Raw genomic sequence first — 24,593 nt, forward strand, 5'->3', positions numbered from 1 at the left:
CACTAAAATTTAAAGAAACTGAATATCTAGCTCTCTCTGGTCTTCAGCTTAGTTACACTATTAGAATAGTATTGTTCTATCATCTTGGACCATGGTGAAGATCACCCTTAGGGATGACAGAATGAGAAAATGGAAGGATAATGGTCTCCAGCAACTTTGAGGATTTGCTGTTCCTGCCCTGGGCTGTTCATTGCTAGAATTATTTTAACTTGGAAAGAAATAAACTATTTTGTATAAACAAAACAAAACAAAAAAAAAAAAAAAGGGTATTACTCTAATAGATTGAAGTGATGCTAAAAACAGGAATTCAAGTCTGGAGAGAATGAAGCAGGCCAAACTACAGAGTTTTTTTTTTTTCCAAACAAATTTAATTCTGTTCCAGTCCCAAAAAAGGGTAAGGACCTAAATTAAAAAAAAAAAAAAAATTGCTCAAAAACCAAGCAATTAAAAAATTAAGTCTCTCTCCCTTAGCAATAAATACTGAACTGATATATACACATGAGGCTCAGGAAGGAGGTAAGAACAGGAACCTTGGGGACTCTGTCCCATGGCAGGAACCCAACACTTCTGCCAATTCCATGCTCTTTGCTTAAAACTTACAGAGCAGTGAAAGAGGCAGGAGAGATACATCGGAAGAGTGCGTATCCCTGGAAAGAACTGGAACAAAAATGACAGGAGAGAGAAAAGAGGCACAAAGTATAACACAGGGCAGAGAAAGGGAAAGTCTTCATGTAAAATATCCCCTCTATCCCTGTGGGTCATTGGTTGTGGCTGGACCAGCAGCTGAGTGAGTGCCTTGAGCTTATCTGTTCTCATCCACTCCACCTTTAGCATGCAAGTCAGGGAAGGTCATTCACACTGTGGCCGTGATGCCACTATGGCAGCAGCCTGGCTGCTGGAGCCCTGTGGCTTCCCATTCACCACTAGCAGGAGGGGTGTCTCCACACGAACACTGGAAAAGGAATAGTCCTAGGAAAGACAAACAGATAAAGGTTGATTAGATCTCAAGATGGAAAAAACTCCAGAAAGTAGATATACCACCTACAATTTTCTGCACCACCTCCCCCAGTTTACACCCATCTCATATTAGACACAACTGAGCTAGCAAAAAGGATGGAATTTTCCCAAAGTTTTCCATCTTCAGAAGGAAAATGTGGGGCAGGTAAAGTACGGGTAATGTCACTAGAAGAATGGGACATTATCTGATTATAAAAAAACAAAAAACACCCAGATTCCTGGCATTGCCATCTTCAGAAGGAAAATGTGGGGCAGGTAAAGTACAGGCAATGTCACTAGAAGAATGGGACAGTTATCTGATTACAAAAAACAAAAAACACCCAGATTTCTGGCATTGCCTAACAAAAGAATGAAACTAGCTCTCACAGAATCTGCCCTTTTCCAGTGTTTCTTGATCATTAACTAGGAAGACATAGCAGTCAGACAGAGCCACTGGAAATTCTGAGAAACTCTCAGTACAAATGTTTAAAAGATCCTAAATTAATTTTCCAAATACAAATTAAACTCTCTCTTATATTTCAAAAGGAGAAAACAGAATATGCAAAAGATTGTAGCTATTTTCCTAATAAAAAAGATATCAGCTCACTTTACTAGTTTAAGTGGATTTTAAGTTGTAAAACATGTTAAAGATCTTCACCTGAAAATACTGTTCCACTGGGAATGTGAAAAAGACTTTTTTTAAAGTAAAGTAAGTTAAAGAGTTTCCATGAATCAATTTTTTAAAAGTCCTAACAGGAATATGAACAAGTGACACACAAAAAGGGCAATTTAGAGAAGAAATATAAATTAAAACAGTATTGATGCTGTATTTTTTTATGTAAAATTAGCAAATAATTTTTCAAAGTTTTCTACCCAGAGTTGAGAAAAAAAACTACAGAGTGACAGTTCTTCACATCTATTGTTGATAACAACAATTGATACAACCTTCCAAAGAATAATTTAGCAATATGTATCAAAAGTCTTAACATTCTGCATACCCTTTGGATCCAAGATTCTACATTAGAAATTCATGTAAGGAAAGAATCATGGATACAAAATATAAAACTGTTCACTAAATACTTTCATAGTAGGAAAGAAAATGGAAATAATCTAGATCTGAGGTCAGCAAACTTTTTCTGTAATGGGCCAGATAGTAGATATGCTAGACTTTGTGGGTCATACGGTCCCTGTTGCAGAGCAATTCACCTATGACAGTAAAGTGCAAAAAGAGCCACCACGCCTGGCCTCTAGTAATTTTCACGTATCACAAAACATAAACCTTCTTCCAATATTTTTCATTTAAAATACAGAAACTGGCTGGGCATGGTAGGCTCATGCCTTTAATCCCAGAACTTTGAGAAGGTAAGGTGGGAGGATTGCTTGAAGCCAGGAGTTCAAGACCAGCCTAAGCAACAAAGCGAGACCCTGTCTCCACAAAAAAATGTAAAAAAATATTAGCCAGTCTTGGTGGCTTGTAGTCTCAACTACTTAGGAGACTGAGGCAGGAGGATCACTTGATACCAGGAGGCCAAGGCTGCAGTGAGCCATAATCGCTCCACTGCACTCCAGCCTGGGCAACAAGTAAGACACTGTCTTAAAATTAAAAAAAAAAAAACAGCTGGGCACAGTGGCTCACACCTGTAATCCCAACACTTTGGGAGGCGCAGACAGGAGGATTGCCTGAGTCCAGGGATTCCAGACCAGCCTGGGCAATTTGGCGAGATCTCGTCTCTACAATAAATAAAAAAAATTAGCCAGGCATGGTAGCGCTCACCTGTGGTTCCAGCTACTTGGAAGGCTGAGGCAGAAGGATCACTGGAGCCCAGTAAGTCGAGGCTGTGGTGGCCATAAGCATGCCACTGCACTCCAGCCTGGGCAACAGTAAGATTCTAACTCAAAAAAATAAACAAAGAAAAGAAAAAAACATTCTTAACAATAACAATCAGTGTGAACTAGATTGGATCAATGGGTATGCCAAACCCTGATCTAAATAGTAAAAAAGTGGTTAAATACTTAACATTCGCAAGGCTTTATAAGAACTGAATAAGGCGATGCAGGGAGTAAAACTCTTCACTTAGTGTCTAGCACTCAGTTAAGTGTTAAATAAATGTCACCTATCATTACATCATCATAACCACACTATGTGTCAATTCAGAACAATGTGGTGAAATATGTAAAAAAAAAAATAGGAAATGTTAACAAGTATTTGTACATATCCCATTCATGATTAAAAATATGCATATGAATATGTGGGCATATTTTTATGAAAAAAAGAAAAAATGCAAGCATATACATAAAATGTTAACAGTAGTAACATCCAAGAGATATTTCAGCCCTTTTAAAATTTCTTTTTGCTTACCAGTAGTTTGTCTTTTTTAGAAAATAATATATATAGCATATATACATACATACAAAAAAATTATATATATATTGCATACACACACTCACATATACATTACTTCTATATCTGTTTTTTTAAAAAGGCAAACCTGGTTCCACTTTCAGAACCTATGAGTTGAAAAAGAATCCAAGACAGCACTCACCTTTCCCTTGTGCTGAATTTGGTGACGCCGAAGGTTGGGCTCAGGGATGGCTACAGAGTCCCCAATGAGCACTCCCCAGCTCTGCACCATATTATACACCATCACTGCATAGCAAGGTCCCTCTGAATCTACCAGGCCAAATGTACTGCCAGGTTAAGATAGTTAAGAGAGAGAAGGAAAATAAAAAGGTATGTTGAGCAGTAAAGAAGGGCAGAAATACTAGCAAAATAAACAAATCCATTCTCAGGTGCTTACGTAGAAAACTTAGGACAAGTACCATCATCCCCTCTGTGTGTGAGTTCTCAATTGTCTGAGACTCATCAATCTGTCACTTTGCTAAGAACTTAGGACAATGTACACTAAGGCCATTCATCAAAGATTAATAATAAACTAGCCCAAAATATTACAGCTGTAATAATCTTCTTGTTCTATCCATTTAACTACCATACTCCTAACCAAAGCCTCTAACCATTACTGTAAATTTAGTTTAATTCCACAAACTTTCACCAAATATTGTGCATGTTGCAAGCACTGCTTAGCAGTAAGATACCAATCCAATGACTTATAGCCTAGTAGGAGTCAAACAATATAATCATCACTTACAGTACACTGTGACGGAAGCTAGAATAGCTTTTCCCTCGTACTAAATTAAATGGAGCCACAGATTAGGCTGTGGGAACTAAGAGGAGAAATGTCTAAATCAAAACTGGAAAGCAAAGGTTTCCTTGAAGAGGTAAGCGCATCTTTTTTTTTTTTAGTTGGAGATTCACTCCTGAACCCAGGTTGGAGTGCAGTGGCACGCCCTTGGCCACCGCAGCCTTGACCTGCTAGGCTTAGGTGATCCTTCCCCCTTAGCCTTCCAAGTAGCTGGAACTATAGATGCACGCCACCACGTCTGGTTAGTTTTTGTGATTTATTGTAGAGATGAGGTCTCACCAAGTTGCCCAGGCTGGTCTCAAATCCCCAGGTTCAGTCAATCATCTCGCCTCAGCCTCTCAAAATGCTGGGATTACAGACAGAGCCACGGCGCCCAGTTGGTAACCACATCTTAAAGGTTGAAAACTTAGCTGGTTTAAAATAGGAAAACTAGGCTGTTCTGAGTGCATTGATGTTTACAACTAATTGATCAAACCTGTTACAGATTTCTTTGTTCCTTCTCCACTGCTTCACTTGACTGCCTTAAAATAAAATAAAATAGGAAAACTAATCCTCAACAGAAATTTGAAAAACCAATGGGAGAACAGAAACAGAGATTGACTTGGAAGGTGTAGGAGAGAACCTCTTGGAATGATGGTAATGATCTTTATTTTGCCAAAAGTTTGGGTTATACAGATATATGCATTTGTCAAAAGTTACTAAATGTACATTTAGATTTGTACATCTCATTGTATATAAATTTTAGATAAAAAGAAAAAAACTGTAAACAAATATAGTAAGTCCCCTACATACAAATGAGCTCCATTCCAAGAGTGTATTTGTAAATCCAATTTGTTCATAAGTCCAACAAAGTTAGCCTAGGAACACAATTAATAAAATCAGCTATACTGTGCCAGCTGCATCACCACTGCTTTTACACTTGCTTCCAGACAACCTGGGCTTGAAATAAAGATACTGTACTACTGTACTCTATACAGTATTATAAAGTACACAAAACACAACCACTTGTAGAGGATGTACGCACGTGACTATGTACGCCAGACACGTGAACTGATGTAAATGACTGAACACGCAAACACACATTCACATCTTTGGAAGTTCACAACTCGAAGGTTTGTATGTAGGGAACATAGTGTACTGAACTCAGCAATTGCAGGTTGCAGTACTTAGAAGAAAGTATACTGATCTCTGCAATTCACTGATAGATATGTGATAAACTTAGTAGAGTAAAACGTTAATGGTATACAATAAATGGGTGAGTACACAGATGTTCACCATAAAACTTTTCAACCTTGCTGTATTTCTGAAGAAGAATTTTTTTTTAAATTAGCCAGGCATGGTGGTGTACACTTGTAGTCCCAGCTATTTAGGAGACTGAGGCAGAAGGACTGCCTGAGCCCAAGAAGGCAAGGCTGCAGTGAGCCTGATTGTGCCACTGTACTCCACCTGGGTGACAGAGTGAGACCCCAACAAAGAAAGAAGGGAAGAAAGAAAATTGTTGTAATAAAATGTCAGAGGACAGGGGCAGTTAGTTCTATCAAGAAGCAGCTAGAGAATTATCCAGGTACAATAACTGTGTGTAAGGCACACAGGCATGAAAAGAGCTGTTCTAAAACCTACAAAATAATTCCATGGTTGGAACAAAAGGCACATGTGGGAAAGTGACAAAAGATAATGGAAAGAGAGGCAGGGAGCAAATCATGAAGGACTCTGTATGCTAAGCTAAGGAGTTCAAACTCTATCCCAAAAGCTACATATAGTACCAGCAAGAGACTTTTAATAGAAAAACATATGATAAACTTAATAGAGTAAAATGTTAATAGTAGAAGTAATAACAACTAGATTTATATCAGAAACAATTAGATTTATATCTGAGAAACATTTCTCTGTAGAACACTGAAGAAAAACTACGGAGACCTATTTGGAGAAGTGATAAGGGGCAAAATTAAGTGGGAAGGAACTAAATTAAGGTGGTAGAGACAGAGAAGTCCAGTGCAGGAGAATGCAGACGTCTAGAATGACTTCCAGAAGCCTTAATTGACTGAGTGGAGAGGTAGTACCATTCACTGGCAGGGAATCCAGAGAGGAGAAGCAGGACTCTTTATAAAGATTAGGTCATCTTTAAAATACTGAGTTAGAGATTTCTGATTGGAGTCCAGAGGAAACTGGATATAGGAATCCAAAACTTGGAAATAAGGCCTGGGCTGGAAATAAAGCCTTGGGTTTACATGATTTCACCAAGCAAGATGATCTGCAGATGAGATGGTGAAGAATCAGCACTCATGCCATCACATGGCACACTTAAATTCACTGGAAACACTGCAATAAAGTATAGCACTCTCCTGATGAATCCAGTCAAAACCTCAGAATCCTTCTACATGGCATGTCAGGCAACCAATGACAAGGAATCAAAATTGGCAACTATATTTTAGTATATAAAAAAAGGAAAGGAACAAAAACAGAGTCCTGGGAAGCTAACATTTAAAAGTTGGGCAGTGGCTCAGCCTGTAATCCCATCACTTTGGGAGGCCGAGGCAAATGGATTGCCTGAACCCACAGGTTCGAGACCAACCTGGGCAACTTGGTGAGACCTTATCTCTACAATAAATAAAAAAAAATTAGCCGGGCATGGTTGCGCACGCCTGTAATTCCATTTAGAAGGCTGAGGCGGAAGGATCACCAGAGCCCAGCAGGCCAGTGCTGGGGTGGCCATGAGCCTGCCACTGGATTCCAGCCTGGGCAATGAAGTGATACTCCAACTCAAAAAAAAAGTTGAGCAAAAAATATAAACCAAGAAGTGACAAGATGTTTGTTTTCAAGGTCCTCTAAAACCTACCTTTGTCTATAACCCTTTTTCATTCCTCTCAGTTCTAGGGTTTGCTCTAGTTAACTAAAATTTTCTCAACTATTTTCTTGCTCTTCAACTCATCAAATACATCAAGCCTTAAATTCTAACTCAAAGCTCACCTTCCAGAACTGCCTCAGCATACCTAAGTCCAAATAGGACAAGAATATGTTCTCCTTCAACGGTTATGATCATAAAAATACAAGAACAAGCCGGGCTCGGTGGCTCAGCCTGTAATCCCACGCCTTTGGGAGGCTGAGGTGAGTGGATTGCCTGAGCCCGCGGGTTCAAGACCCGCCTAGGCAGCGAGACCTCATCTCTACAATAAATCAAAAAATTAGCCGGGCATGGTAGCGCGTGCCTGTAATTCCGGCTACTTGGAAGGCTGAGGTGGAAGGATCGCTGGAGCCCAGCAGGTCGAGGCTGCGGCGGCCGGGCGCGGCCACTGCACTTCAGTCTGGGCGATAGAGTGAGACTCCAACTCAAAAAAAAAATACAAGAACAGAAGAATTTCAAGGTTTCTGTCTTATAAAAAAACAAGTCTTGCCGGGTGTGGTGGCTCATGCCTGTATCTCAGCACTTTAGGAGGCAGAGGCAAGAGGATTGCCTGAGCCCAGGATTCAAGATGAGCCTGAGCAACTTGGCAAGACCTCGTCTCTACAATAAATCAAAAAATTAGCCAAGCGTGGTGGCGCACACTATAGTTCCAACTACTCGGAAGGCTGAGGTGGAAGGATCGCCTAAACCCAGCAAGTCAAGGCTGCAGTGGCCATGAGCATGTGACTGCACCCCAGCCTGGATGACAGAGTAAGACTCCGACTCAAAAAACAAACAAACACAAGACATATAGCACATAGCACCAAACAAAGGGAGAAAAATAGGTGGTGATAGAACCTACAAAGGCCTTTGATGAAGATATTGTTAGACATCTCCTAGCCGATATCATGGGACAATCACATAAGGGAATTAGAAGTCACTAATCTCTGACCACTAACAATGGCTTCAACTGCCACAGAAAGACCAGAAAGTGAGAGCAATTCACTTAGAAGGGAGAAAAAGAAGAAATACAAAAGAAACTCACAAGGGGACTTTCTCCTCTGTGGTGAGGCTAAACACCACCTTTCCCAGGACCACAGCACCACTGTTTATACCAGGCTGCAGCACACTCAGTGGCTTGAGCTCCAGGGTCACCTTCTGCCCAGAGGCTGACTGATAGCGCCCATCACCACAAGGGCCTAGAAGAGCTGGGCGCAAACTTCCCAGCATGCTCTGCAGCTTTTTGGTCTTCAATTTTCCCTGCAAAAGAAGAGGAAATAGATAAGAAGCTAAAAACTAGTCATCTTCTTTGAGAGCCTAGTCCTTCCTCCCTCCTACTTCTAAAGGATCACTACCTCCTAAGCCTATTTATTCTTATTTGATTAACCCACATCAGAATTAAAAAGTAAGATTCAGCCCTTTAGACATCTTTACCTTACTCTCAAGAAGGCTGGTTAGTCTATCCAGGAATTCCAGGAGTTGTTGTTCTCGTTGCTGGGGCTCTGGCCAGGCAGGGTCCAGGGCTGCAGCCCGAGAGAAGCCCTCCAGAGCCTCCCCATAACTCTCTTCATATTTATGTAACTGTATAAGAAGTAACCAAAAACCTCCCAATTATAAGTATATCCAAACAAACTATACCAAGGGAATAATGGCAAAATGGTCTAGAAATCTAGAGAAATAAACTTTTTCCTCCCAGTTACTTTCCTGTCCTTCAGCCTCAAGAGCTGAACACTTCCTGGTCAAAGTGATCACAACCCCAAAGATGGAATCATTCCAAAGAAGCTAATTTCCAAAACTCCAAAATAGTTAAGTTGTATATAATGGGTTACTCTACCTTTATATTTATACTTAACATTTTAGAAGTCTTCTAAACTATCCCCCCATTCCCTAGATACTTTCCCACCTCCTCTACCCCTTCTCCTTTTCCTCCAGTGATTCCACTAGATACTGAACAAACTTTTTCTAGAGCAAACTTTTTCTAGAAATAATGTGGTTTTCCTCTTGTAGTTTCTACCCACACTTGTCCCTATGTATGCTTAGTTATCCTCACATGCCAAGATGTAGCTGTCTTATTTATTTGACCTTCAGGTGATTGTCATGCCAGAAGTCTTACCGTTGCCCTGTTCAGATGAAGGTCAGGATTACTGGAAGCTTTCCTGTCAACCTTCTCCTATAATGGGATAGAAAGATCATCAGTGGATCCTGTCTCCCTAACATGTCCTAGACCTCCTCTTCCTAGAAAAATTAAAATTTCCTTCTTGTCAAAATGTTACCTATACACACACTGTTTTTTTTTTTTCTTAATTGGAATCTCACTCTGTCACCCAGGCTGGAGTGCAGTCGCATGCCGATGGCCACCACAGTGCTTCGACCTACTGGATTCAGGCAATCCTTCTACCTCAGCATTCCAAGCCACTGGAACTACAGGCATGCACCACCATGCCCAGTTAATTTTGTTTTTATTTATTGCAGAGATAAGATCTCACCAAGTTGCCCAGGCCGGTCTCAAACTCATGGGCTCAAGTACCTTGGCTTCCCAAAGTACTGGGATTATAGGTATGAGCCACTGCGCCCGGCCTACCCACACTGTTAAATAGCAACTGCTTGTGTGGTACCTTAGTCCCTGAAAATTCAGAGATTTAAGTGTTTTTATATGTGTGAAACTTTAAAAAGTGATTATAATTTATCCACACAGTATTATAAAAATAGAATAAGTCTTTATATGAATGAAATATGTGAAAGCATTTTGATAAGAAAATTTTTTCTTAATAATGAGATGCTGGTAATAAATAAGAAAAGCCTAAGACAGAAGAGATGTCAATTTAATGCATTTCCTCTGCCTGTGAGCCTGGCTCCAGACACAGGTAGAATTGTGTTTCCATAGCCAAAATCCTTTAAAACACATGGAAAGCCAAATTCTGATTCTGATTAAAATAGATGGCCAGAAACCACAGAACAGTGCAGACAAATGTGCTGTGAAGAAACTGCGTATGTTCATGACTGTGTTCATTTTATTTTTTAAGCGCTATTGATTGCCTGGCACATTGTAAAAGCACAAACAACATGAATTAAAATTGTTTAAGTGGTTGGCTCATGTATGTTTAAAAATGCAGGTCTAGCTAAAAAAAAAAAAAAAAAAATCCAGAGTAATAAGCAGCTATTTAGCAGAAGCCAAAAAATAAAATTTTGAAGGAATAAACCAACCTATACTTTAAAATGTCAACATCTACCAAATTAAGAAATTAGAGTCAAATACAGCTCCTCTGTCTAAAAGTTCCCTGATTAGAAAAAAATGAGTAGTCCCTGAACTGCAAACATGAACATACAGTAGCTATATTCTTTATACTACCACACAGAGCAAAATGAGTAATGATAAGTTAAAAAAGCAATTCTCTATGTCAAGAGAAGCAAGAAAGCAAATGAAGAAAAGTGAATATGAGAGCTAAATAAAAAGTGCCAAGAAGGCCAATATGATTTCTAATAATGAGTAATCAGGAACACAAAGCCTGAAGGAAAGCCCCATGCAAGTATCTATTGATATAAAAATAGTTTGAAAGCCTAAATAAAGCTCCATGAGCTCCAGTGAATTAATTCCAAAAAAAATGATGCAGAACAGGCTACACACTGTTTTCTCTTTTAGACTGTGGGAAATCCAGGCCAAGTGGGGACCAAAGGGAGGCCCAAACTTTACCTATACGATGACCACTTGTATATCTAATCAGGAATTGTATCCACATCTTTAAAATAAAATTTAAAAAAAATTTTTTTTTAATTTTTTAAAAAAGAAACCTAGACAAGTCAAGGAGTTATCAAGCACTAAAGTACCACATTGCAAGTGGCCCCTAACACTCAAGTTATAAGAAGAAATAAGCCACCTCTGCAGACACATCTTGCAAAACCACATACATGGCATTCTAGCAAACATTGCCCATGCTGCTTGCTAAAGAGTCACAGAGAAGACTGAACAATGTTCTTGCTTCTGTTGCTGTCTCTATTCATCTGGCCTGGGTGACCATAAGTACTTACTGCTTGGGCATAGGCACTGAGGGCTTGTTGAGAGATCTTAGGGTTCTGGCCAGTATTGAAGTAAAGAGAAAGGTATGCGTTCCCCAGAATATCTGAAAGAGAAACACAGCAGTGGATCATCTCAGAGCCCAAGTTCAAAATATGACTTGTTTTGGTCACCTTCAAAAGTCTATTTGAAAAACCCCATATTGGACCCAAATCAGAAACAATACTATATTTAGTGTACACAAAATTCCACTGGAATAGACAAACATAGAACCCTCCCCCAAAAAATTTGAATAGGTTGTACAAAAGCTCTGCCTTGCTTAAGTGAAAGCTAAGATCAAAAGATCCAAGAATTCCTAAAATAGTGGCTCACCTAAATACCCCTCAGGCTTCTCCACAATAAAGATTCCCTGGCTTGACCCTCACAGTCAGATTCAAAAGATAGGCTTCAGATGTAGCCATAGTTAAAAACGACTGCTCTAGAAACTTAGAGATCTTTCAAGAGCACTCACACCAGGAGCGGCCATCACGGACATCCATCTGCACAGCCAATTTAGCCTGTCGGACACTGTCCATGACATGGCGAGAATGTTCATCTCCAGAGTCAGTCCGTAGTTGGCGAAGCACCATTGACAGGTTTTGCAGGGAGACTTTGTTCTTGCACTACAAATGGAGAAGACATATACTCAACCCTCCTGATTCTACTTCCCCTTTCCAAATCGATTCTGACTTCAATCTTCTCCTAAATCTAATTTTCCATCTTAAATCTTGCTGCCATCTACAGCTTAAACCCCCATATATAAGGATCAACTTGGTTGCTAACTTTTCTTCACTTCTCATCTACCCCTCAACCTGATCCCATCACCTTCTTCCTTTCCCAGCCCCCATACCTATTTTCCTCATCCAGGTCTGTCCTCAAAACTTCCCTCCCTTATGATTCTCTTCTCCTAGTTCAAACTCAGTTCTACTCTGGTATTCACATTCTCAGGAAATTCACAGAATCAAAGTAATCCTATCCTTCCCATCTGTGTTTTCTGAGAGGACAGTGGGCAGCTCACATGGGTGAGGGCTCCCGAGAAGCAGGTGTGGGCAGCTGCAATATCCCCTTTCTTCCAGTACACCTCACCCAGCTGGTTCCAGGCTTCCACCAGCTCGGGCTCCAGCTTCACAGCCTTTGACAGAAGCTCCTCAGCCTTAGCACTATAATCAGGAGTCACATTCAGTGCCTTCCCAGTTAGCATTAGAACCTGTGCCTTGCTCTGGACAGAACCTAGGAGGAAGGGGAAAAGGTAAAGTGGAAAAACTCAGGCAGACTCACAGTTACCAGAGCACTTCTCTCAAGGAATAACTGCAGGCCAGTTCTAAGAATGAAGAGAATGGGAAATCTTTATCAACAAGCCGTTTAGGGAAAGCTTATCATAAGCAGAGTTGTAAATTAGGTAACTGGGCAACAAAGGAAGCACAATTTCTACCCTAAAGAGGTTTACAATCTGGTGAGAAGACAAAGTATATACCTGGAAAAATAAAACAGTGAAAAGGAACATATGGCATATACTCAATGAATGGGCTTTTGATACTATAAGAAAGGAACTGGCAGCAGTGGGAAACTGCCAGGGGAGGAGCAGAGTAGGGGAGAGGGCACACTTCATCAATAAGGGTACCTGATCTCAAACCAGGCGATATGGGGACCAAAGTGAGGCCCAAACTTTACCTGTACAATGATCATTTGTATACTAACCCTGAGTTGTACCCCACATCTTTAAAATAAAAAAAGTTTTTAAATAAAAGTTAAGAGAAAAGACAAGACCCTCCAAGAAAATGATATAAACAAAGATACAGAAGCAGAAATACATGTGGCAGCCTAATTGAAGAAGAGACAGTTCAACCTGGATGAAACGGAAAGTTATTCTGAGTAACTAGTCAGAGATGAAATTAGAAAACAGAGAGACAATGGAAACTAGAATACAAGGTTAAGGGGATTAGACTTCAGATAGTCAATAGTAGAAATCTTGAGCAAAAAGGATAAGGTTAAATACATGAAGTGATGATTCAGAAAGACAACTATGGCCATCGTTAATGTATAAGTTGACTTGAAAGTAAGTATGATTAGAGACAGAAAGGTCAATTAATAGTAAGATTACTACAATAGTTCAAACAATAAGAATGCCCTTCTATTTCATACTATTTGCTATAATCAAATTTTAGGAAAAGTAGCTTAGAGAATAAAAGTTTGCCATCCTACACAGGGGACTTTAAATATTCTGTTGTACTATCTTATAGCAGTCACAAATAGGATATCAAAGTGTCTCCAGAAAGAAAGAAAAACTCGATTCCATTTCACTGAAAGGCAGGAAGTTGCACATTCTTTAGGGCTCATACCCACTACTTTCTCCATCTGCTGCAGGGTCTTTTCCATCTCCTCCTGCACATCCTGTTGCTTCCTTCCAGCATTCTCAACGCTGTGTGTCTCAAAATAGCAGTCTCGAAATGAATAAAGCTGATCCACCTGTTCCTAGGAAGTGTAAAAATGATGCCACTAAGTGGAGAGAGAACTAGACCAGGAAATTTGAAACAGGCTAGCCAATCAGCTCTAGGCCTAGAAATACTGATTCTCTTAACTCACCTAGGAATGGCACAATAGGCAGGTGGACAGGTCTATAAAATGCCACAAATCATGAGGAAAAGCAGCCAGTGTCCCAAACCCACTCTCATGGTCCCAAATTGTCCCATGCCAGTCTCTGCACTATGATGATGGTTTTCTCTCCCATCCCCAGCAGGGCTTCTAATATGACTAAGCACTTCACACACCATAGTTAGGAGGAAACACTCTGCAATTTAAGATAAACCAAAAGTTAACAAGATCATTCTGTCTGGTTCTGGTCCCCCAAAGAATAATGGGGATTTTGAATTTTACCCTTAAAACTGAACTTCCTGCTGGGTGGCTCACACCTACAATCTCAGCACTTTGGGAGGCCGAAGTGAGAGGACTGCCTGAGCCCACAGGTTCGAGATCAGCCTGGGCAACTTGGTGAGACCCCCACCATCTCTACAACAAATCAAAAAATTAGCTGGACATGTGGTGCGTTCCTATAGTACCAGCTACTTGGAAGGCTGAGGTGGATTGCCTGCCTGAGCCCAGCAGGTCAAGGCTGTCGTGGCCGTGAGCATTCCACTGCTCTCCAGCCCGGGCAACAGGGTGAGATCCCAAGTCAAAAAAAAAAAAAAAAGCTGGACTTCCTAAAGAAAACATTTGTATCCCTGAGTTTTCATCTGAAAATACAACATGACCTTTGTAAGTATAACATGTTAGAAAGTCATGGTTTACTACCACAAACAGAACAACTTGAACTTAGTAACCTTGGTATTTTTCAAGGCTTTGTTTCTTTAAATGCTTGCTGTAGTTTTTGTTTTGTCTTATTTACTCATTCACTTTTGTCAAGCCATCTTCTGGCTCTCTTGCATTTTTTACAAGTAAATATTCTCTTTACTCTTTTAAATGCCTCTGAGTCTTCCTGTCATACCAGGCAAAACTTTTCTATCACATGTTAAGCAACCTTAATCTAAAAATCCAAAATGCTCCAAAATCTGAAACTTTTTGAGAGCTGACATGACACTGTCAGTGGAAAATTCCACACCTAACCTCATGTGTGGGCCACAGTCAAAATGCAACCCAAACTCTGTTTCCTGCACAAAATTATTTCAAATATTGTATAAAATTGCCTTCAGCCTATGTATATAAGGTATTTATGAAACAAATGAATTTCATGTTTAGATTTGGGTCCCATTCCCAAGATATCTTACTGTATATATGCAAATATTCCAAAATCCAAAACACTTCTAGTTCTAAGCATTTCAGATAAGGAATACTCAACTGTATATGTTCTTTCCTAAAACTAAATAGCAGCAGAAACATATAATCCAATCCCATCAAGTCATATCAACTACTTCTACAGCACAACCTAAATTCATCTACCTGTCTCCATCCCACTATGACCATTCCTGAACTAAATCAGCTCCACTACTTGCATGGACCATTACAGTAGCCTGATTATCTTGTTTCTACTGTCTCCCATTCCCCTCACTGTAGTCAGTGTAACCTTATAAGAACATGCATCATATCACAAACTCTCAAATAGTTTCCCACTACAGACAATAAAATCCAACTCCTTATCATGGCCCAGAAGATTGTATGATCTGTCCTACAATACTCAAGCCACAGTGGCCTTCATGCGGTTTCTCAAACCCGTCAAGCTCAAACCCTCCTAGAAGACTTATACAAGTTTCTGCTCACTCTTTCCCCAGATGTCTGCATGACTCACCATCATTTAGGTCTTAGCTCAAATATCAACTTCTCAGAAAGGCTTCCCCTAATTACCCAAACCAAAGCAACCCCTTTCTCTTCTCCCCCGAAACTAAATCACGCTTATTTTATTTCATCATGTTTCTCATTTGAAATTATGTGGCCTATTCATTAACTGTCTATTGTCTTGTCTCCACCACTGAAGTCTGTCATGATGGAAGGGCCTTTATCTGTTTTGTTTAGGGCTACAACTGAGAACCAGAACAGGGCTTGGGACATGATAGGCTCTCATTACATATAACTGATTGAATTAATTTTAATCATCTCTGTTCTAACACATATATGTGCGTGTGTGTCTAGGTGTATACTGTATTCCTAATTTAAAACCCTACTCAGAGGCCGGGCACAGTGGCTCATACCTATAATCCCAGCATTTTGGGAGGCCAAAGACAGAGGATTGCCTGAACCCGTGGGTTCAAGACCAGCCTGGGCAACTTAGCAAGACCTCATCTCTGCAATAAATCAAAAATTAGTGGGACATGGTGGCATGTACCTATAGTTCCAGCTACTTGGAAGGCTGAGGTGGAAGGATCAGGTCGAGGCTGCAGTGGCCATGAGCATGCCACTGTACTCCAATCTGGGCGACAGAGTGAGACTCCAACTCGGAAAAAAAAAAAAAAAAAACCCCACCAAGAATGAAGAGAATGGACTAGCACCCTCTGCGGTAGTGCTTTACAAATTTTCAAATTTTACTGAATTATGTCCAGGACTTAGCCTGCAGAGATTCTGATTTTAGTGGTTTAGCAGAACTCAAAATTCTGCATTTTAACAGGCACCCAGATGACTGTAATGAAAATGGTTCATAAAACACACTTTCAGAAATATTAATACGCTCCTTCTACCCTAAAATGTCTATAACAATGAAATCAAAGCTTACCACTATCCCTATGAATAGCAGCATCACTCTCTAGTCCTTTTCCTCATCTCTACTTCACTCCCTATTCCATTCCTGTACCTACCCACCTCCAGGGTTCTCCAAGTATATATTCTCTCCCAAGCTGCCTAGGGCACTTACCACAAGTGAACCCAAGAAAAAGCAATTCTCATAAAAAGCTGCAACTAATTTCCTTTTGCCCTGCAATCAGCATGGCTGCAAATTAAGAGTGTGAGAGAGGGGCTTATTGTTCATTTTTAGTTGTTAAAACAAACATGCAAAAAATTGTTTGGCTTTGTTGTTTGGCTTGATTTTGCTGGATTAAACATTTTTTTTTTAAGTTTAGAAAATATAGTTTATTTAAAAGTAACAGAGAGAGATTAAAAAGAAGATTCACCTCCCCAAGATATGGAAGGGGGCCAAAGCCAGGAAACATGGCCTGGCCATAGCTCAAAGGGAACATGGCCACACCATAGCTTAGCAAGGCAATGGCCGGATTAAATATTTTTGGCAACTTTTTTCCTCATGGCAAAATCAATATATATGATGTTAAAAATTCAAATAGACACATGGAAAAAATAGAAAGTAAAAACTTTCTTGGCCGGGCACAGTGGCTCATGCCTATAATCCCAGCACTTTGGAAGGCCGAGGTGAGAGGACTGCCTGAGCCCACAGGTTTCAAGACCAGCCTGGGCAACTTGGCGAGACCTCATCTCTACAACAAATCAAAAAACTTAGCGGGGCATGGTGGAATGTGCCTAGTTCCAGCTACTTGGAAGACTGAGGTGGAAGGACCGCCTGAGTCCAGCAGTTGAGGCTGAGGGTCGCTGGGAGCATGCCACTGCCTCCAGGCTAGATGGCAGAGTGAGACTCCACCTCAAAATAAAAATAAAAAAAACTTTCTTATAATCACCCACAAACAACCTCAGGGATAACCACTGATTAGCATACGTTTTCAGATTTTTTTTTCCTGTACGTATCTGTCATACTTCTAATATTTAAATACCACACTGTCTTAGAACACAACAAAGTTTCTGAGGTTTAAAGAAAATCTTGAGTCATTCAAAGAAAAGAGCCAAGTCACTAGTTAACTCCTACCTACTATGTACAAAGACTAGTCCTAGTCAGAAGTACAATCACAGGTGGACGACGTGGAATCTGAACCCCTCTGCATCAGAACCCGGGACGGGATTATACATGTTGGAAAAAATGTGTAATCCTAAAAAAACTGTTAAGTCCTAAGGGGAGGAATCAAGACACTTGCAGTGTAGGCCATTACTGTGATTGTTGTCAATTTCAAAGTAGAAAAGTGTTAAAGAAATGGCCTTTGTGAGGATCTAAACATGGGATAATAGTTATGCAGAACTACCATACACATGCATACGCTTATTTGTTATGGATGAATCAGAAAAAAAAACTTCCTCCCTAAAAATGTACAAGAATAAAGTTAGGACATATTTCTTCCGCACAGGAGGGGTCAGCAGCAGAAGGTCCCCACACACCGGCTGCGTCCTTCCCCTGGTTGGCGAGGCTCCCCAGGCTGGCTGCGGCTGCACCCTCGGGAGTTGTTATAGAAACCGCACAGACGCACGCGGCGTCAGGAATTGCAGGCACTGCCTAACCTGAACTCCCTGCTTCTTGTCGAGTAACAAAAGCATATATAGACTTTGATCTACGGCTCCCACCTGCAATTTCTGCAAGATCTGCTTGACTTCCTCTTCATCAGCCATCATTTCCCAGCCTCTCAAGGCTTTTCCGCCCCCAACTTTGTAACCACAGAGACTCACGCCCATGCCCATCGCGAAGCCTCAGCGACATCTAGGGACCTGGAGGCTTACCTGCACCTAAGGAGTTCTGCTTCAAACCAATAGCATCTACAAGCTTATAGCACAAAAGAGGTGCTCTAGGATCACTTTCGAATTCATAAACTTCTTTCCCAGATTCTGGAATCAAAGTTTTCTCAGCTTAATTACATGCATATTTTTGCTTCATATATTTCTAATTATTTATACCAAGGTTATACCACCTCCAAAAAGGAGGCATGTTGAGACAGTGCCTGCCCATGTTTGAAATTTTTAAGGGAATGTGGTTCGTTGTGATAACTTGTCTGAATCTTCTCCAAACTTTGCAATTACTTTCTATATGTTTTTATCATTTTTAATGTACTATCCTAATAATTGTACTACACCTGGTGTAGCAGAGGCTTTTACAAAAGACATAATACTAACATATTCATAGACAGTATTCAGGATACATAAGAAACAATGACAGTCTCCAGAGAAGGAAACAGACACTGGGAGCAGGGGAAGGAAGAAAATTCTTTCCACTGTGTACCTCTCCAACTTTTTGCCATTACATATATTACCTATTCAAATATAAACATAATTTCAATTTTTTTGTTGTTTCTATATAGATTAGCTCTGAAAAGTCATACACTAGAAACAATAACTGCTTCCAAAGAACAGAAGTGAGTGATTGGGGGATGGGGCAGAAAGGAGACTTTTGACTCTATGCCTCTTTTGTACCTTTTGAATTTGTGAATGTACTAAACTCGAATAAAATGTTAAGTACTATGTAATATTCCTGACAGTTTCCTTTACTTTTTTAGTTTTAATTATTGCTCACTTTTTCTTCAGATTGATTCTGTGAACCTAACAAAGAAGCAACATGTTCAAGGCAAAAACATGAATGCACATAAATCATTACCTCAAACCATTTTCCAACAAAATATAAGGGAAGAAAAATACTCTGTACTGTAACCTATAAAATCTATGTAATCAGCTATGAAATAGGGAGGGCTGTTTTAAAACAAAAACTAAAAAAGGACAAGATTTTTCATCCTCTTTCTCAGGCATTTTCACTTAGGAGTGCAGTAAAAGAAAATGAACAGATATTACACTCTTATCTTCCTACTGAAGAAAAACTTGCTTGCTCTTCAATTATTAAAGACAAGGGCATTTACTTGTCTTTTCACAATGATTGAATACAAAATACCCTCAGATAATTTCAGTATGACTTTTATTACCTAAAAAACAATGGAATTTGGCACTTAGGATAATTCCAATATGATCCATCCCAATCAATCATAAAATTTAAGCGTTAAAAAAAGCTAAAAGGATAACTTAATTTAATCCTTCATTTTAGATATAGAAACTAAGGCCTAGAAAGCTTAAATTCAAACTCCCACAATCAATAAACGGGGAAAAAAATAACCAGAAGCGATTTTCTGACTCCCCAACCAGTATGCTTTCAGGTGTTGCCTCTAACAGGACATAAAGTTACTGGTAATATCTTTCAAATTTCTTTCTTGGCTCTATATTTTTTTATTTTTAGTTTTTGAGTTGGAGTCTCACTCTGTTGCCCAGGCTGGAGTGTAGTGGCACACTCACAGTCACACAGTCTCAACCTGCTGGGCTAAGGGAATCCTTCTGCTTCAGCCTTCCAAGTAGCTGGAACTACAGTTGTGGACCATACCCATCTAATTTTTTTTTATTTATTGTAAAAACAAGGTCTTACCATGTTGCCCAGGCTGGTCAGAAATGCTCGCTAGTTCACAAGGAAAAACAAGTAAGTCTTTAAAGTGATTTTAATATAATATCTTGAGATCAGCAATATATTGGTAAATTTTCTGCAGTAGGAGTGCATTCCTGGCCAGGCACAGTGGCTCACACCTATAATCCCAGCACCTTAGGAGGCCAAGGTTGGAGGATCACTCAAGCCCAATACAGTGAGGTATGAACACACCATTGCACTGCAGCCTGGGAGACAGAATGAGACACTATCTCAAAAAGAGAGAGAGAGAAATTCTGAGAAGTGCATTTCTAAATAAGTAAACCCAAGGCAATAGTTGACAAAAAAGTGTAGAGTTTTATTTTAAAATACAGTCATTCATCCCTTAGCAGAAGTACATTTCTAAATAAGTAAACCCAAGGCAACAGTTGACAAAAAGATATAAAAATTTTATTTTAAAATACAGTCGTCCCTCAGTATCTTTGCAGGATTGATCCCAGGAACTTTAACAAATACCAAAATCCTTGGATGCTCAAGTCCCTTTTATAAAATGGCACTGTATTTGCATATAACCTATACACATTCTACTGAATACTTTAAATTACCTCTAGATTACTTATAACATCTATAAAGCAAATGGTATGCATATGGTGGTTATACTGTATTGATTTTTTAATTTGTATTTTTTATTGTTGTATTGTTATTTTTATTGGGGTTTTTTTCCTCAAAATATTTTTAGTCCAGGGTTGGTTGAATCTATGAGGGTGGAGCTTGCAGATAAAACGGGCCAACCGTAAATCTCAAAAAGTCAACTTTATAAATAACTTTATCAGTGTGGTTTTTTGTTTGTTTTGTAGAATAAGGTCTCGCTATGTTCACAGGCTGCCATGTGAATTATTTGTAAATATAAACAGGGAACAAACATACAAGCATCAAACTGTATTCTCATTCACTGACATAAGCGCATGTTCAAACAAGTTAATGTAAAGGGAAATATATAAATATATGTAAATAAATAATATAACTAAAAAAACAAGCCACAGGTCATCCACCATTTTCCAAGACCGGAATTTTCACACAAATATAGAAAAATGTCAGTGTAAATTTATGCTTACATATACATATATGCAATAATACCAGAATTCAAAATGACCATGAGACAACACAGGTGCTTATTTATAAATACATAGCTCAGACAGAAACAGTGAACTACCGAAATATGTCATGACCTTTTCACTAGTGAAGAAAATTCAACAGTTTACAACGAAACTGCAATTAATAAAATGCTCATGCTTTAAATAATAGGAACAAAAAAAGCAGATTGTAAAGTCACTTCCCAGTGCCACTGAGCTTCTTACAAGTTGACAATGTAAGGACAACTTTAAAGACTTAAAAAGCACAGGGAGGCTGGTGACTCCTATCTAGAATAAAGATTGTTAAATGTAATCACTAAAAATGAACAGAGAAACATTCTGTAAAGTTAGCTAACTACTTTTTACTTTGTTGTTTTTAGAGACCAGGTCTCTCTGTTGACCAGGTTGGAGTGCAGTGGTGTGACCTTGGCTCACTGCAGTCTCAAAACACCTGGACATAAGCGACACATGCCCAACTCTTAAATTCGTTTTACTTTGAATGCCCTGGTAGAGACTTGCTGCTCCTCTAATTCATGACTGGGAGAGACAAAACTGAAAAAGCTGTTGCTGGGTTCAGGTGCTATGGGAGAACCCACAAAAAATGGTCTGAACTGAAAATCTCCTTCTCCACCACCCCGACTTCGAATTGGTGAATTATCCAAAGGAAACTTAGAGTTGTTCCCTAGAAAAAAAAAAAAATAAGAAAAAAACTTAAGCACTTATTTTCTCACAAATCTTTGGTAACAAAAAGATAAAAGACATTCAATAAAAATTCTAACTGAACTCAAAGCCTATGAGATAAAATGTAGACCTAATATTGGATCAAGAAAAGAACTGTGATGTTCCCCAACCCTCCCCTGACCACAGTATATACCGTACCTTCTTCTGTGATGCAATTTCTAATGATAGCATGACCTCACTACCAAAAGTAATTTGACACAATGAAACATGTTTTTAGTAGAGCTAGATTTACAATATCATAATCTTACTCATTTGTTATCTACTTAATCTACTTTAGAGGGATTATCAAATATATATTACACATATATATATTCTTCCACAATACTTATCTTAGAAAATATATATATAATATATACATATAATCTGAAAAAAAAATAGAGACAATTGACAGTCTCACTATGTTGCCCAGGCTGGTCTCGAATTCCGATAGTAAATGCCCTAGGCAGCTTGAGAGAGGATAATACTTGGAGAATTTGGTGAGAAGGTACAGAAATGGAATAAGAGTGTGAAGTAGAGATGAGGAAAAGGATTAGATAGTGATGCTGCTATTCAAAGTGATAGTGGTAAGCTTTGATTTCATTGTTATAGACAATTTAGGACAGAAGGAACATATTAAAGAATACTTCTCAAAGTATGTTTCATGAACCATTTGCATTAGTCATCTGGGGGAGCACATAACATCAATAAGGCTACCTGATCTCAAAACAGGCAAAGTGAGGATCAAAAGGAGGCCCAAACTTTACCTGTATGATGTCCACTTGCATACCTAATCACTAACTGTACCCACATCTTTAAAATAAACAAATAAATAAATAAATGAACAGGTATCTAAAGGGAAATGCTGACTGTATCTCCTTCAAGCTAACAGTGGTAGCACGAGGCAAAAAGGCAAGTGTGTGCAAAAAAGAAAAACAGAAAAGACTGGTGAATATGAAGGAAATTAAAATAAATACAGACAGTAACAAGGAAATAAAAGAACATCGACAATGCCCGTTTACAATAATACTTTTACTAAAATACATTATATGATTCACTGAAAGTTAAGCAGAAATTTATTTTTGTTCCAGTTCTTACATCTGATAGTCTTCATCTCGTTACCCACTAACTCTTTCCTCAACCTACAATAAATATCCAAAAAATGAGTATTTAGGAAAGTCCAGCACAAGAAGCTTCATGCTTCTGTATGCCAAAAACAATTCATATTAATAACATAGCACAAGTCTACTGGATTCTGTTGCAGAAGGAGTAAAATAAAGGAGAGAACACAGGAAAAGATAAGAGATTCATTTCATCTGCAAGGCACCGAACAAGCAGAAAAAAAGTTAGCATAATCCTAGATAATCTTTATACACTCATTGCCTAGAATCATACCTAACAGCCTGGTACGTGAAACATATTTGACAAATATTCATGAATAGAAAAAATAATAATCAAAAGAATGAACCAACCAAACAATTGACATTAACTTAAAGAACTGTACACTGGTCTATGAAATAAACTGAAACACGGCCTTCTTGAAGAATAGCCAATAGTCAAGAGTATAGGCGCTGAAAATAGGTCAGGGATCTTGACCAAGTAACTTCACTTTCTTTCCCTCCACTTTCTCATCTGTAAAACAGATAAAATTGCCAGACGTGGAGGCTCATACCTGTAATCCCAACACTTTGGGAGACAGAGGCAAGAGGATTGCCTGAGTCCAGGGATTCAAGACCAGCCTGGGCAACTTGGCAAGACCTCATCTACAATATATCAAAACATTAGCTAGGCATGGTGGTATATACCTGTGGTTCCAGGTACTTGGAAGGCTGAGGTGGAAGGATCACCTTAGCCCAGTAGGTCGTCAAGGTTGCAGTGGCCACTGCACTCCAGCCTGGGCAACAGAATGAGACTCCTACTCAAAATAATAATAATAAAATCTACCTCATACGAGTTCTGTAGATTACCTAAACTAATGTAAAACACTTATAACGGTACCTAACAGTTAGTAAGGAATCAATAAATGGCAGCTAATATTATTATTATAATTAACTTTTAATTTAAAGTAATAATCTGTAAACCTTCATTTGCAAAGATTAACTCTTGATTTAAATGTAAGCAAATACAATACATAAAAGCAATGATGTACAAGTAGAAACAGATGAAAAATTCACAGCCTACCACAACTCAAGTCCTTTTGAGTCTCCACTACTTGGAATAGTGCACAGCAGTGTGAAAAATCATTGATTTAAAGACTAGATATTAGATATCACATGTCCTTTCTTACCTAATGGGAAGCCATAAACACCAGATTGTGCATTCATGGATGGTTCCAGGGTGCCTTCATGGTTAGCAATAGTGATGTTTCGTAACCTTAGGCTATCATAGAGGCCTTGGAGCTTTTGATACTGGCGATTGCGCTCCATAAGTTTCTCAGAGATGTCACTGAACTTTTTCTTGTATTCTTCTAGCACTTTCTTCATGGAGTTGACCTCCCCTTTCATAGAGGTCAATTCTATATCCTTGCTCTGTATTTGCTGAGTGTATATCTTCTCCATCTGTTTCAGATGACCCTCAGCCTTGCTGAAATTATATTCTTGATAGAGACGCTCCTGATGTACCTGTCCCAAGAAAGAAAAAATTTTAAAGTAATGAGTACAAAGTTTATACTGTAGGCCAGGCGCAGTGGCTCACACCTATAATCCCAGCACTTTGGGAGGCTGAGGTAAGAAGACTGCCTGAGCCCACGGGTTAAAGACTAGCATAGCCAACTTGGCAAGACTTCATCTCTATGATAAATCAAGAAAAATTAGCTGGGTGTGATGGTGCACACCTGTAATTCCAGCTACTTGGAAGGCTGAGGCAGAAGGATCACCTGAGCCCAGCAGGTCGAGGCTGAGGTGGCCGTGAG

General features: G+C 39.2%; 2 protein-coding genes across 3 annotated transcripts in view; both read right to left on the reverse strand.

The window, feature by feature from the left end:
• Nucleotides 1-345: 345 nt before the first annotated feature.
• On the reverse strand, nucleotides 346-18,107 carry TTC5 (tetratricopeptide repeat domain 5). Its single transcript, XM_021714239.1, has 10 exons — nucleotides 18,008-18,107; nucleotides 13,468-13,600; nucleotides 12,147-12,358; nucleotides 11,601-11,751; nucleotides 11,104-11,195; nucleotides 9,191-9,247; nucleotides 8,512-8,658; nucleotides 8,123-8,337; nucleotides 3,540-3,684; nucleotides 346-969 (listed from the first exon to the last, which is right to left on the reverse strand). Exons 1-10 carry the CDS (start codon nucleotides 18,053-18,055, stop codon nucleotides 850-852), a joined length of 1,320 nt encoding a protein of 439 aa, XP_021569914.1. The 5' UTR covers nucleotides 18,056-18,107; the 3' UTR covers nucleotides 346-849.
• A 2,062-nt stretch (nucleotides 18,108-20,169) lies between these two features.
• CCNB1IP1 (cyclin B1 interacting protein 1) overlaps nucleotides 20,170-24,593 on the reverse strand; it is a 21,684-nt gene continuing 17,260 nt past the window's right edge. The window contains exons 6-7 of one of the 2 annotated variants that reach the window (XM_021714240.1): nucleotides 23,970-24,303; nucleotides 20,170-21,647 (exon numbers count right to left, since the gene is read on the reverse strand). In XM_021714240.1, the coding sequence (XP_021569915.1) occupies nucleotides 21,445-21,647; nucleotides 23,970-24,303 (537 nt within the window). In that variant the 3' untranslated portion in view covers nucleotides 20,170-21,444. The remainder of the gene's footprint in view (nucleotides 21,648-23,969; nucleotides 24,304-24,593) is intronic. The other variant, XM_008061693.2, reaches the window with a different exon arrangement.

Source organism: Carlito syrichta, unplaced genomic scaffold, assembly GCF_000164805.1.
Source record: "Carlito syrichta isolate Samal-C Ts95f unplaced genomic scaffold, Tarsius_syrichta-2.0.1 Scaffold305452, whole genome shotgun sequence".
Classification (NCBI taxonomy): Eukaryota; Metazoa; Chordata; class Mammalia; order Primates; family Tarsiidae; genus Carlito; species Carlito syrichta.

What these genes read in the sequence shown, in the direction of transcription:
- TTC5 (XM_021714239.1), bottom strand. Translation starts at nt 18,055, where the DNA reads ATGATGGCTGATGAAGAGGAAGTCAAGCAGATCTTGCAGAAATTGCAG. An exon ending in AGATCTTGCAGAAATTGCAG is followed by an intron (nt 13,601 to 18,007) that starts GTGGGAGCCGTA and finishes TACACTTCCTAG; the next exon opens with GAACAGGTGGATCAGCTTTA. An exon ending in TTCATCTGAACAGGGCAACG is followed by an intron (nt 8,659 to 9,190) that starts GTAAGACTTCTG and finishes CTTCTTATACAG; the next exon opens with TTACATAAATATGAAGAGAG.